This window comes from Cebus imitator, unplaced genomic scaffold (assembly GCF_001604975.1).
Source record: "Cebus imitator isolate Cc_AM_T3 unplaced genomic scaffold, Cebus_imitator-1.0 Scaffold33, whole genome shotgun sequence".
Lineage (NCBI taxonomy): Eukaryota > Metazoa > Chordata > Mammalia > Primates > Cebidae > Cebus > Cebus imitator.
Window position 1 is genome coordinate 715,703 of NW_016107348.1, and position 13,376 is coordinate 729,078.

The 13,376-nt window shown below is 40.1% G+C and overlaps 1 protein-coding gene and 1 long non-coding RNA gene across 3 annotated transcripts in view; one reads left to right on the forward strand and one right to left on the reverse strand.

The window, feature by feature from the left end:
• Positions 1 to 4,402, forward strand: part of TDRD5 (tudor domain containing 5) — a 90,944-nt gene extending 86,542 nt beyond the window's left edge. Inside the window, exon 17 of the mRNA XM_017524431.1 lies at positions 3,839 to 4,402. Coding sequence (XP_017379920.1) covers positions 3,839 to 4,086 — 248 coding nt within the window. The 3' untranslated portion in view covers positions 4,087 to 4,402. The remainder of the gene's footprint in view (positions 1 to 3,838) is intronic.
• Positions 1 to 13,376, reverse strand: part of LOC119470522 — a 77,707-nt gene that overhangs the window by 21,319 nt on the left and 43,012 nt on the right. For both annotated transcript variants that reach the window (XR_005199428.1, XR_005199427.1), the window contains exon 2: positions 503 to 562. This is a non-coding gene — a long non-coding RNA (uncharacterized LOC119470522). The remainder of the gene's footprint in view (positions 1 to 502; positions 563 to 13,376) is intronic.

Below are 13,376 nucleotides of genomic sequence, written 5' to 3' on the forward strand. Positions count from 1 at the left end.
TTTTTGAGACGGAGTTTCACTCATGTTACCCAGGCTGGAGTGCAATGGCGTGATCTCGGCTCACCGCAACCTCCGCCTCCTGGGTTCAGGCAGTTCTCCTGCCTCGGCCTCCTGAGTCGCTGGGATTACAGGCATGCACCACACAGGGTTTCACCACGTTGGTCAGGCTGGTCTCGAACTTTTGACCTCTGTGGGTTGTCTTGTTAACTCTGCTAATTATTTCTTTTGCTGTACAGAAGGCTAGGTCGTTTTTTTCTTTAGTGGTTGCTTTAGGGTTTGTAGTATATATCTTTAAATTGTCTCCTCCAAATAATACTATATCACTTCACATATAACATTAAAAGTTTCCCTTTTTCCCAGGCCTGCCTTTTAGCTATTGTTGTTATATATTTTACTTTTTTAATATGTCGTAAACCCCGCAATCCAATTCTTATTATTTTTGCTTTCTAGTCAGTTATCTTTTAAAGAAATTAAAAATGAGAAGTCTTTTATGTTTACTCACATATTTTCCATTCCAGTGTTCTTCATTCCAATGTATAAATTGGGATTCAGCAAACTTTTTCTGTAAAGAGCCAAAAAATAAAAAAAAATATTTTCAGCTTTGTAGACCCTATGATCTATGGCAGTTATTCAACTCTGCTGTTACGGCATGAAAACAGCCATAGATAATAGGTAAATAAATAAGAATGGCTGTGTTCTAATTAAAATTTATTTATAAAATTAGATGGATTTGGTCCACAGGGCCAAAAAAAAATTAATTTTTTTTCTGTTAACCTTCCCAGTTTTTTAACTGCAGCTACATGTGTGGTAGGCCGTTTCTTAACTCTCAGTCTTTGCTGTGTCTGATTTTAGTTCGTTTCTACTACTATGTCTCCAAGCTACCAGCCATCTTGTTCAGTTTCTAATTCAGTGTGTCCGTCCGTCCTTCCTGCCTGCCTGCTTTCTGTCCATTCATCCCACTCTGTCGCCCGGGCTGGAGTACAGTGGCACAATCTCGGCTCACTGCAACCTCCGCCTTCCAGGTTCACACAATTCTCCCACTTCGGCCTCCTGAGTACCTGAGATTACAGGCATGTGCCACTACGTCCCCCTAATTTTTTAAATTTTTGGTAGAGACTGGGTTTCATCATGTTGGCCAGGCTGGTCTCGAACTCTTGACCTCAGGTGATCCTCCCGCCTCTGCTTCCCAATGTGCTGGTATTACAGGCATGAGCCACAGCAACTGGCCCAGTGTGTTTTTCTTCTCTAGAGGTTTGATTTGGGTCTTATTTCTATCTTACATTTTTCTCCACATTATAGTCATGTTTTCCTTTCTGTCTTCTTGAATAGAGTGCTTTTTAAACAACTGTTTTAATAACCTTGTCGTGTGATTCTATCATCTGTGTCATTTTTGAATCTGTTTATATTGATTTTTTTTCTCCTGATTACAGGGCATATACATTCTTTGTATCTGGTAATTTTTTATTGAATGCCAGATACTGTGAATTTTACATTATTGGCTTAATTTCTTTTTTTTTTAACTATACTTAAGTTCTGGGATACATGTGCAGGACATGCAGATTTGTTACATAGGTATACATATGCCACGGTGGTTTGCTGCATCCATCAAGCTGTCATCTACAGTGGGTATTTCTCCTAATGCTATCCTTCCCCTAGCCACCCACTTCCCTCCTATCCCTCTCCTTCCTCCCCACCCCCCGACAGGCCACAGTGTGTGATGTTCCCCTCCCTGTGCCCATAGGTTCTCAGTGTTCATCTCCCCTTATAAGTGAGAATATGCGGTGTTTGGTTTTCTGTTCCTTTTTAGTTTGCTGAGAATAATGGTTTCTAGCTTCATCCATGTCCCTGCAAAGGACATGAACTTATTCTTTTTTATGGCTGCATAATATTCTATGGTGTATATGTGTGTTGGGTTAATTTCTTCCCTTTCTGCGTTTCTTCCCGTCTGTCTTTTTTGGGATGGGGAGATGCAGCTGAATTCCCCTTCCCCCAATTTTTTTTTTTTTTCAGTGTTTCTTTTGGATTTATTAGTCTGGTCTGGAAAAGTTTGTGGTCTAGGTCTGGTTTTGGCCCTGATATTTAGGCAATACCTAATACCCTCTGAGATTATTGATGGACTTGATGTTGCATGTGTTAGGATGTCTTTCCACTGTGGCTGGCGAGAACACAAACCGTTGTGCCCTAATGTAAGATCTAATGATTATTCTGCCTGCTCCTTTCTGGTAGTTTTTCCCTGGCCGTGGTAGTTTGCTCACACATACAGGAGTCGGAGGACTATTCAGTCCAAGACTCAAGGAGACCTCTTAGCAGATTCTCAGTTTCTCCTCTCTCTGCAGCTGCCTCCTCTCTGGTACTTTATTTCCATAAATTCTAGACACCTGGCCTTTCCGAATTCTGAACTCTGTTTTCTTAACTCAGACTACCTGGTTCAGTCTGGATTCCTCCTCCTCATACTACAGCCTGAAAAGTCTTTTTAGGCAGTGAGCTATAGCACTAATAGTTTGCCTTCTCTCAGGGGTCACTGTTCTGGGATGCTCGTTCAACATCTGAAAGCTCTTGTTTCATACATTTTGTCCAGTTTTCTAGTTGTGTAAAGCAAGAGAGTAGATATTCTTGTTGAATAACACCATGACTGAAAGCAGAAATTTTGCTACTCTTAAATTCTTTGGTCATGTGTTCCTGCTTTTCATACCTTTTAATATCCAAGCTCACCTAAGACTTCCTGTAAAATCACATTTAATTAAAAATAATCATTCCTTTTCCTTTCTAGTAGACACTATAGTTTTACACAGTTTCCCTTTTTGGAATACATTGTCAAATCTTTCTCGAACATAATTCATTACAAAAGTATAGAACATATACCACGTGTTACTCTGCTAGATGCTAAAGATGCAAAGATTAATAAACTAATGGATTATGCCCCTTTGTTTGAATTTTTGAAATCTGTGTTTTTTAAGATCTAGAACAGTGCTATTCAAAATGTGGTCTACATACTGGTGCCAATTTGAAGGGTTTGCAGGGGTGGACCATGCTATAAGGAGTTTGTTCCAGAGTATTCAATCAGCTACATTGCTGAACACATTGCGTAGCTCACCTGAATTTTTTTTTTTTTTTTAAGTGGGACTTTCTTGAAGGAGGCAATGTGTGTTGGTTTAGATGCCAGAAAAAGCGGCTTCTTTCACTGTAGGCAGGTAATAAGCGATTTATAGACCAGCTACTAGTACACATCTCCGAGTGCTTAGCATCTCCTCCCTTGGCTGTTAGGAAATCTTCAGCATCAGAGTTCTAGCCATTAATTTCATTTAAAGGGTTATTTCTTCTTAATTAAAACTAATTATTTTGACATTCATTTTATGGCTGGTAACTGGTTCGGAGGACATCTTAGCAACCACAATCCAGGATGGTTTTATTTTTATACAGGCGCAGACTTGGAATTGGAACAACTTTGGCAATAGAGAGAATGACTGTGGGATCCCACTTAGCTTAGTGCTGGAAGGAAGGAGAAGCACTATGGGCTCTTCTCTGGGATTTCTGTTATATCCAATTTATTTTTATGACCTTCCTAGACATAAATCATCCCGTCCTTGTTCATAAGTATATTTTCCCTCTCTCACTTCATCCTGACAAGATTTATTTTATCTCAATGCATGATTCCCCATTTCCTTTCCATTTGTTGACTGGTTTCTGAGTCTCATCTTCTCTGATTAGCCATTGGTAATTGTCACTACCTAACAGAACGTGATTGTAACATGTACTAGCATTTAACTAGGATGGGAGAAAGAAGGCAGTGAGTATGAGAACCCCTTGAAAAGACATTGCTGTACTCTTTCTTTTCCAGTGGAAAGCTCTCCAGACATCCTAAAGAATGAAGACTTTTCTAGCAGCCGTGCTATTACAGTGTACAAAGACAAGAGTCAAGAATCCATGGACCAGCTGTCATTGATTTTGTCTCATGAGTGCCAGATTTCCCAGAAGCTCTACATTCCTCGAAGTACAGCCACTGCTGCCTTAGGTGCTGCCGCACGGTTAGCTACATCCAGGAGCCTCCTACAGTGGTACCCCAGTGTGAAAAGGATGGAAGCATGAGGGAGGGAGGGAGAAAAACAGAATCCAGCCACTTAGGGCTTGATGAACTCCCAGGCCAAAATGAGGAGGTACTGAAGCAAAATAGTATCTTGATCATTGATACTGTTGTCTTTCTGTGACTATATGTTAGCTTTATTATGCTAACAGCCTACTCTGATGTGTAAGTACTGATATTTACTGTTACTCTTGATTTTTCCTGATGATTTTGTGTTGTTTTGTTCATCTTTGTTTTTAATGTAATTTAAAGGAATTTGTTTCTTGTGTTTCTGTTTTTCTTGTACATATCATGACTGATAAATGAAAATTGAAAAACTAATGTTTGTGCTATTTGGCAAGACAAAATAGTCTCATATTCCTATCTCCAGAAAAAAAGGATGTCTGACTCTTAGAGCTGCTTTCTATCTAAATTTGAGGTCTTCTGTATCATAGAGCATCATTATGTCTTTGAAATATTGGGATCAGTAAGAAAATCTACACCCTGAAGCTTTGATCATATGAATACTTCTACATTTAAAAAAATTAAGCTGTTTGCAGTAAAGGCAATTTCTGAAATGTTAATAGCTGAGCCATCTCTATAATGATCACAGTTCCCAGGAGCCTAACTGTAGCAATCGTTCAACAGTGGCATTGTTGAAGCATTTATATAACATTATGTTCTCTGAGGTCAAATTGTGTGAAACGTGTTATGGCAGTCTGTTGAGCTCATAGTATAAATCATCAAAAAAGACTGAAGGTGACATTTTAAAATGTGAGTAATGCTGGTTAATTTCTTTTTTCTTTTTTTTTTAACCAGACTTACATCTAGATTTTAAAAGTATTTTACTCACAGAATTAAAACCCCAAACAGAATTATTTCTGAGAAGTAAAATCCGAGAAAGATGTAAATAGTGGGCATGCTTCATGTAATGAAGTTCTCACCCTTTATAGCTGTTCTTCTAAGGCCTCCTTTTTTGGTATTAAATGACAGAGCTGGTCTGGTTCTTCTTTTTTTCTATAATAAGGATTTTGTCCTTTTTCCTTCTCAACTACTTAGCAAAATATCCACTAAGGAAGGGAGTAGGATGGGAGTAAATACAGAAGTACATTCAGAGTATTACTAAAAAAAAAAAAATAAATAAAATAAAAAAAAATGTTAAACCAAAAGTCTTTAAATACTGATCATTTTCTGTTTAAAAGCCTTAGAGAAAATATGTTAAATGTAATACAATTTAAAAGCTCAGATTCATCTCTACTTCCAGTATATCTATAAGAATAATGTAAGGATAAACTAATTGACAAAAAAAGACTAAAGTAATCTGGAAACATCACTGATAGTTAATCCAACTGATGAAACAGGTTTTGGCTTTTGTGAATTTGTGTCAGATATCTTTACTGGAGAAGACAGCTGGAGAGTTACGTGGAGGGTCAGTGGACGGTCCAATATTATGTATGTGATGCTCAATTGATAATGAACTGGTGGAGCTGTTTTTCATATAACTTTCGATACTCATACAAAATGTGTTTCAAAAGAAGAAAATTCATTGTGAAGTTATGGCTCTTCTGATTCTTCCTTTAAAGAAGCAAAATCTGATGATATAGTTTACTTTTCCAGGTGAACACTTAACCGGGTTTAGGGCAAGATGAATCTGGTAGAAGCAGTATGTCTTAAGGGTTAATGGAAATACATTTAGTAAGCTAAACTGTAACCCTCTCTATAATAGCACCCAGCTACCAGGAGGAAGTCTGCCAAAGCTGGGTAGCTTTTTTGCAAGTTTCATAGTTGGTTTCATAATCTGACAGGGACTAATTTTACACCTTGCAAACTGGATGGGGATTATGAAATAACTGTGCTAAGGCTGTTTCAGAATCTCATTTGCCTGTGGCTGGATAGAGAATCATTTAGACAAAACTATCTCAAACTTCTTTCAAATGAGTGTCGACACACTATGAAAGAAGCCTATTTAGTAATTAATAATACCTTATTTCAGTTGGTGTGAAGAATGAGCCTTCGAGAGGCTTGTACATGTTGACTCCTTGGCTTTGAGTAGGATAGTCACCCTGTCAATCTGTTTACTTATACCTTCTCCCAAAAAGGTGGGCTTTGTCTGGTAATTAAAACATCAAATAAAGTAGTATATTATTTGAAAATGAGTAAATAGATTTCTATATATGGGCAGCAACAGTGATAAGAAATGTACAAAAGGTATGTAGATGCTATGTATTTTAGACTTTATTGTCAAAAGATGGGCTGACATCTATACTTTCAACAGTTCCCTGCCGTAACCCCAGCAGTTTTGGTATTCAGGAGCTGTTTGCAGTAATGGAGGTCCCCAAGGAATGTTGAATGGGAAGTGGGAGCCTGACGTATGTGAAAGGAAATGAGTGAGAACATAAAGGAAAATCCTGGTGCTAAACTCCTTAGGGATGGAAGGGACTAAGGAGTCTGGCTTGCCTCGGACTGGCTTGACTAAAAGCGACTCTGGTTTCAACTCCAGTGGCTTGTAGCCAATACTACCCATTCTCCCATCCAAAAATACCCCAAAAGGCTGGGCACAGTGGCTCATGCTTATAATCCTAGCACTTAGGGAGGCTGAATTGAGTGGATTACTTAAGGCCAGGAGTTTGAGATCAGCCTGGACAACATGGTGAAACCCCACCTCTACTGAAAACACAAAAATTAGCCAGGTGTGGTGGCATGCACTTGTAGTCCCAGCTACTCAGGAGCAGAGGTTGCAGTGAGCTGAGATTGCACCACTGCACTCCAACCTGAAAACCCCATGAGATATCAAAAGAGGAGCCATTCCAGCAGCAAGCAGCCTTTCACCTCTAAACTTCACATGTTTGAGATGTCAGTTACCTGTTTCAAGGCATGGGGAGTAACTAGAGGCTTCTACCCACTATCAATCAGCCTATGTCTAACCTAGAGACAGAATTATACAATTTTGATCTAGAAGGGAACTTACATGAGGAAATTTGATGTCTAAAAAGATCAACTTGACAGCAGCCAGGGGTGGCTGGTAAGATGGCTGAATAGGAACAGCTCCAGTCTGCAGCTCCTAGTGAGATCAACACAGAAGGTGGGTGGTTTCTGCATTTCTGACTGAGGTACCCTGCTCATCTCTCTGGAACTGGTTAGGCAGTGGGTACAGCCCACGGAGGGTGAGCCAAAGCAGGGTGGGGTGTCTCCTCACCCAGGAAGCACAAGGGGTCAGGGAACTCCCTCCCTTAGCCAAGGGAAGCCATGAGGGACTGTGCTGAGAGGAACAGTGCATTCCAGCCGAGATACTATGCTTTGCCCATGGTCTTTGCAATCTGCAGACCAGGAGATTCCCTCGGGTGCCTACACTACGAGGGCCCTGGGTTTCAAGCACAAAATTGGGTGGCCATTTGGGCAGACAGCTAGCTGCATTTTTTTTCATACCCCAGTGGCACCTGGAATGCCAGTGAGATGGAACTATTCACTCCCCTGGAAAGGGGGCTGAAGTCAGGGAGCCATGTGGTCTTGCTCAGTGGATGCCATCCCCACGGAGCCCAGCAAGCTATGATCCACTGGCTTGAAATTCTCACTGCAAGCACAGCAGTCTGAAGTTGACCTGGGATGCTCAAACTTGGTGGGGGAAGGGGCATCCACCATCACTGAGGCTTGAGTAGGCAGTTTTCCCCTCATAGTGTAAACAAAGCCACGGGGAAGTTAGTAACTGGGCAGAGCCCACCGCAGCTTGGCAAAGCTGCCTCTCTAGATTTCTCCTCTCTGGGCAGGACATCTCTGAAAAAAAGGCAGCAGCCCTAGTCAGGGGCTTATAGATAAAAACTCCCATCTCCCTGGGACAGAGCACTTGGGGGAAGGGTGGCTGTGGGCTCAGCCTCTGCAGACTTAAACATTCCTGTCTGGTGGCTCTGAAGAGAGCAGTGGATCTCCCAGCACAACACTCAAACTCTGCTAGAGACAGACTGCCTCAAGTAGGTACCTGACTCCTGTGCCTCCTGACTGGGAGACCCTCCCAGCAGGGGTCGACAGACACTCAGGAGAACAAGAGCTTCGGCTAGCATCTGGTGGGTGCTCCTCTGGGACAAAGCTTCCAGAGGAAGGAACAGGCAGGAATCTTTTTCTGCAGCCCCCACTGGTGATACCAAGGCAAACAGGGTCTGGAGTGGACCTCCAGCAGACCTGCAGCAGAGGGGCCTGACTGTTAGGAGAAAAATTAACAAAAAAGGAGTAGCATCAACTAAAAGGACATGCACACAAAAACCCCATCTGAAGGTCACCAACAGCAAAGACCAAAGGTAGATAAATCCACAAAAATGATGAAAAACCAGCTCAAAAAGTCTGAAAATTCCAAAAACTGGAATGGCTCTTCTCCAACGGATCACAACTCCTTGCCAGCAAGGGAACAAAACTGGATGGAGAATGAGTTTGACACACTGACAGAAGTAGGCTTCAGAGGTGAGTACTAACAAACTCCTCTGAGATAAAGGAGCATGTTCTAACTCAATGCAAGGAAGCTAAGAACCTTGAAAAAAGGTTAGAGGAATTGCTAACTACAATAACCAGTATAGAGAAGAACATAAATGACCTAATGGAGCTGACAAACACAGCATGAGAACTTCATGAATCATACACCAATATCAATAGCTTAATCAGTCAAGCGGAAAAAAGGATATCAGAGATTGAAGATCAACTTAATGACATAAAGTGTGAAGACAAGATTAGAGAAAAAAGAATGAAAAGGAACAAAGCCTCCAAGAAACATGAGACTGTGAAAAGACCAAACTTAGGTTTGACTGGTGTACCTGAAAGTGATGGGGAGAATGGAACCAAGTTGGAAAACACTCTTTACGATATTATCCAGGAGAACTTGCCCAGCCTAGCAAGACAGGCCAACATTCAAATTTAGTAAATACAGAGAACATCACAAAGATATTCCTCGAGAAGAGCAACCCCAAGACACATGATCATCACATTCACCAGGGTTGAAATGAAGGAAAATGTTAAGGGCAGCCAGAGAGAAAGGTCAAATTGCCCACAAAGAGAAGGCCATCAGACTCACAGCGGATCTCTCAGCAGAAACCCTACAAGCCAGAAGAGAGTGAGGGCCAATATTCAACATTCTTAAAAGAATTTTCAACCCAGAATTTCATACCCAGCCAAACTATGCTTTATAAGCAAAAGAGAAATAAAATCCTTTACAGACAAGCAAATGCTGATTTTGTTACCACCAGGCCTGCCTGCCTTATAAGAGCTCCTGAAGGAAGCACTAAATATGGAAAGGAAAAAACAGAACCAGCCACGGCAAAAACAAACCAAATTGTAAAGACCATGAGACTATGAAGAAACTGCATCAACTAACAGGCAAAATAACTAGCTAGCATCATAATTACAGGATCAAATTCACACATAACAATAGTACATTTAACCTTAATTGTAAATGGGCTAAATGCCCCAATTAAAAGACACAGACTGGCAAGTTGGATAAAGAGTCAAGACCCACCCATGTGCTGTATTCAGGAGACCCATCTCATGTACAAAGGCACACATAGGCTCAAAGTAAAGGGATGGAGGAATATTTACCAAGCAAATAGAAAAAAAGCAGGGGTTTCAATCCTAGTCCCTGATAAAACAGACTTAAACCAACAAAGATCAAAAAAGACAAAGGCATTACATAATGGTAAAGGGATCAATGCAACAAGAAGAGCTCACTATCCTAAATATATATGCACCCAGTCCAGGAACACCCAGATACATAAAGCAAGTTCTTCATGACCTACAAAGAGACTTAGACTCCCACACAATAATAGTGGGAGACTTTAACACCCCACTGTCAATATTAGATCAGTGAGACAGAAAATTAACAAGGCTTTCAGGACTTGAACTCAGCTCTGGAACAAGCAGACCTAACAGACATCTGCAGGACTCCCCACCCCAAATCAACAGAGAGTATACATTCTTCTCAGCACATCACACTTATTCTAAAATTGACCACATAATTTGAAGTAAAACAGTCCTTAGCAAATGGCAAAAGAACAAAAATTATAACAGTCTCTCATACCACAGTGCAATCAAATTAGAACTCAGGGTTAAGAAACTCACTTAAAACTGCACAACTACATGAAAACTGAACAACTTGCTCCTGAATGACTACTGGGTAAATAATGAAATAAAGGCAGAAACAAGTTCTTTGAAACCAATGAAAATAAAGACAATGTACCAGAATCTCTGGGACACAGCTAAAGCAGTGTGTAGAGGGAAATCTATAGCACTAAATACCCACAGGAGAAAGCGGGAAAGATCTAAAATTGACACCCTAACATCACAATTAAAAGAACGAGAGAAGCAAGAGCAAACACATTCAAAAGCTAGCAGAAGACAACTAAGATCAGAGCAGAACTGAAGGAGTTAGAGACACGAAAAACCCTTCAAAATAATCCATGAATCCAGGAGCTGGTTTCTTGAAAAGATCAACAAAATAGATACACTGCTCATCAGTCAAATAAGGAAAGAGAAAAGAATCAAATAGACAAAATAAGAAATGATAAAGGTGATATCATCACTGGTCCCACAGAAATACAAACTGCCATCAGAGAATACTGTAAACACTTCTATGCAAATAAACTAGAAAATCTAAAAAAAAATGGATAAATTCCTGGACACATAAACCCTCTCAAGACTAAACTAGGAAGAAGTCGAATCCCTAAATAGACCAATAATAGGTTTTGAAATTCAGGCAGTAATTAACAGCCTATCAACCAAAAAAAAATCCCAGGACTGGATGGGTTCATAACCAAATACTACAAAAGGTACAAAGAGGAGCTGGTACCATTCCTTCTGAAACTATTCTAAACATTACAAAAAGAGGGACTCCTCCCTAATTCATTTTATGAGGCCAACATCATCCTGATACCCAAACCTGGCAGAGAGACACACACAAAAAAATTTCAGGCCAATATCCCGGATTAATATTGATGTGAAAATCCTCAGTAAAATACTGGCAAACTGAATCCGGCAGCACATCAAAAAGCTTATTCACCACAATCAAGTGTCAGTTTCATCCCTAGGATGCAAGGCTGGTTCAACATAATGCAAATCGGTAAACATAATCCGTCACATAAACAGAACCAATGACAAAAACCACATGCTTAACAGATGCAGAAAAGGCCTTCAATAAAATTCAACAGCGCTTCATGCTAAAAACCCTCAATAAACTAGGTATTGATGGAATGTATCTCAAAATAATAAGAGCTATTTATGACAAACCCACAGCCAATATCATACTGAATAGGCAAAAGCTGGAAGCTTTCTCTTTGAAAACTGGCACAAGACAAGGATGCCCTCTCTCACCACTCCTATTCAACATAGTATTGGAAGTTCTGGCCAGGGCAATCAGACAAGAGAAAGAAATCGAGTATTCAAATAGGAAGAGGATAAGTCAGATTGTCTCTACAGATGACATGATTGTATATTTAGAAAACCCCATTATCTCAGCCAAAACCTCCTTAAGCTGATAAGCAACTTCAGAAAAGTCTCCAGATACAAAATCAATGTGTAAAATCACAAGCATTCCCATACACCAATAAAATAATTAACAGCCAAATCCTAGGTGAACTCCCATTCACAGTTGCTACAAAGACAATAAAATACCTAGGAATAAAACTTACAAGGGATGTGAAGGACCCCTTCAAGGAGAACTACAAACCACTGCTCAAGGAAATAAGAGAGGACACGAACAAATGGAAAAATGTTCCATGCTCATGGTTAGGAAGAATTGATGTTGTGAAAATGGCCATACTGCCCAAAGTAATTTATAGATTCAATGCTATCCCCATCAAGCTACTATTGACTTTCTTCACAGAATTAGAAAAAACTAAATTTCATATGGAACCAAAAAAAAGCCTGTATAGCCAAGACAATCCTAAGCAAAAAGAACAAAGCTGTAGGCATCACGCTACTTCAAACTGTACTACAAGGCTACAGTAACCAAAACAGCATAGTACTGGTTCCAAAACAGAGATAAAGACCAATGGAATATAACAGAAGCCGCAGAAGTAATGCCACACATCTACAACCATCTGATCTTTGACAACTCTGACAAAAACAAGCAAGGGGGAAAGGATTTAATAAATGGTGTTGGGAAAACTGGCTAGTCATATGCAAAAAACTGAAACTGGACCCCTTCCTTATACAAAAATTAAGATGGATTAAAGACTTAAATGTAAGATCTAAAATATAAAAACCCTAGAAGAAGACCTAGGCAGTATCATTCAGGACACAGGTATGGGCAAAGACTTCATGAGCAAAGCACAATGGCAACAAAAGCCAAAATTGAAAACAGGATCTAATTAAAGAGCTTCTGCACAGCAAAAGAAACTATCATCAGAGTAAACAGGCAACCTGCAGAATGGGAGAAAATTTTTGCAGTCCATCTGACAAAGGGCTAATATCCAGAACCTACAGGAAATTAAATTTACAAGAAAAAAAACCCATCCAAAAGTGGGTGAAGGATATGAACAGACACTTTTCAAAAGACAACATTTATGCAGCCAACAAACATATGAAAAGTGCTCATCATCACTGGTCATTAGAGAAATGCAAATCAAAACCACAATGAGATACCATCTCATGCCAGTTAGAATGGCGATCATTAAAGAATCGGGAAACAACAGATGCTGTAGAGGCTGTAGAGAAATAGGAACGCTTTTACACTGTTGGTGGGAGTGTAAATTAGGTCAACCACTGTGGAAGACAGTGTGGCAATTCCTCAAGGATCTAGAAATAGAAATTCCATTTGACCCAGCAATCCCATTACTGGGTATATACCCAAAGGATTATAAATCATCCTATAAAAGACACATGCACGCTTATATTTATTGCAGCCCTATTCACAATAGCAAAGACTTGGAACCAACCCAAATGCCCATTAGTGATAGACTGGATAAAGAAAATATGGCACATATACACCATGGAATACTCTGTAGTCATAAAGCAGGATGAGTTCATGTCCTTTGCAGGGACATGGATGAAGCTGGAAACCATCATTCTCAGCAAACTAACAGAGGAACAGGAAACCAACCACCACATGTTCACACTCATAAGTGGGTGTTGAACAATGAGAACACATGGACATAGGGAGGGGAACATCACACAATGGGGCCTCTTGGGGATTGGGGGGTTAGGGAAGGGATAACGTAGGAGAAATAACTAGATGACAGGTTGATGGGTGCAGCAAACCACCATGGCACGTGTGTACCTATGCAACCTGCATATTCTGCACATGTATCCCAGAACGTAGAGTATAATTTTTTAAAAAAGCAAAAAA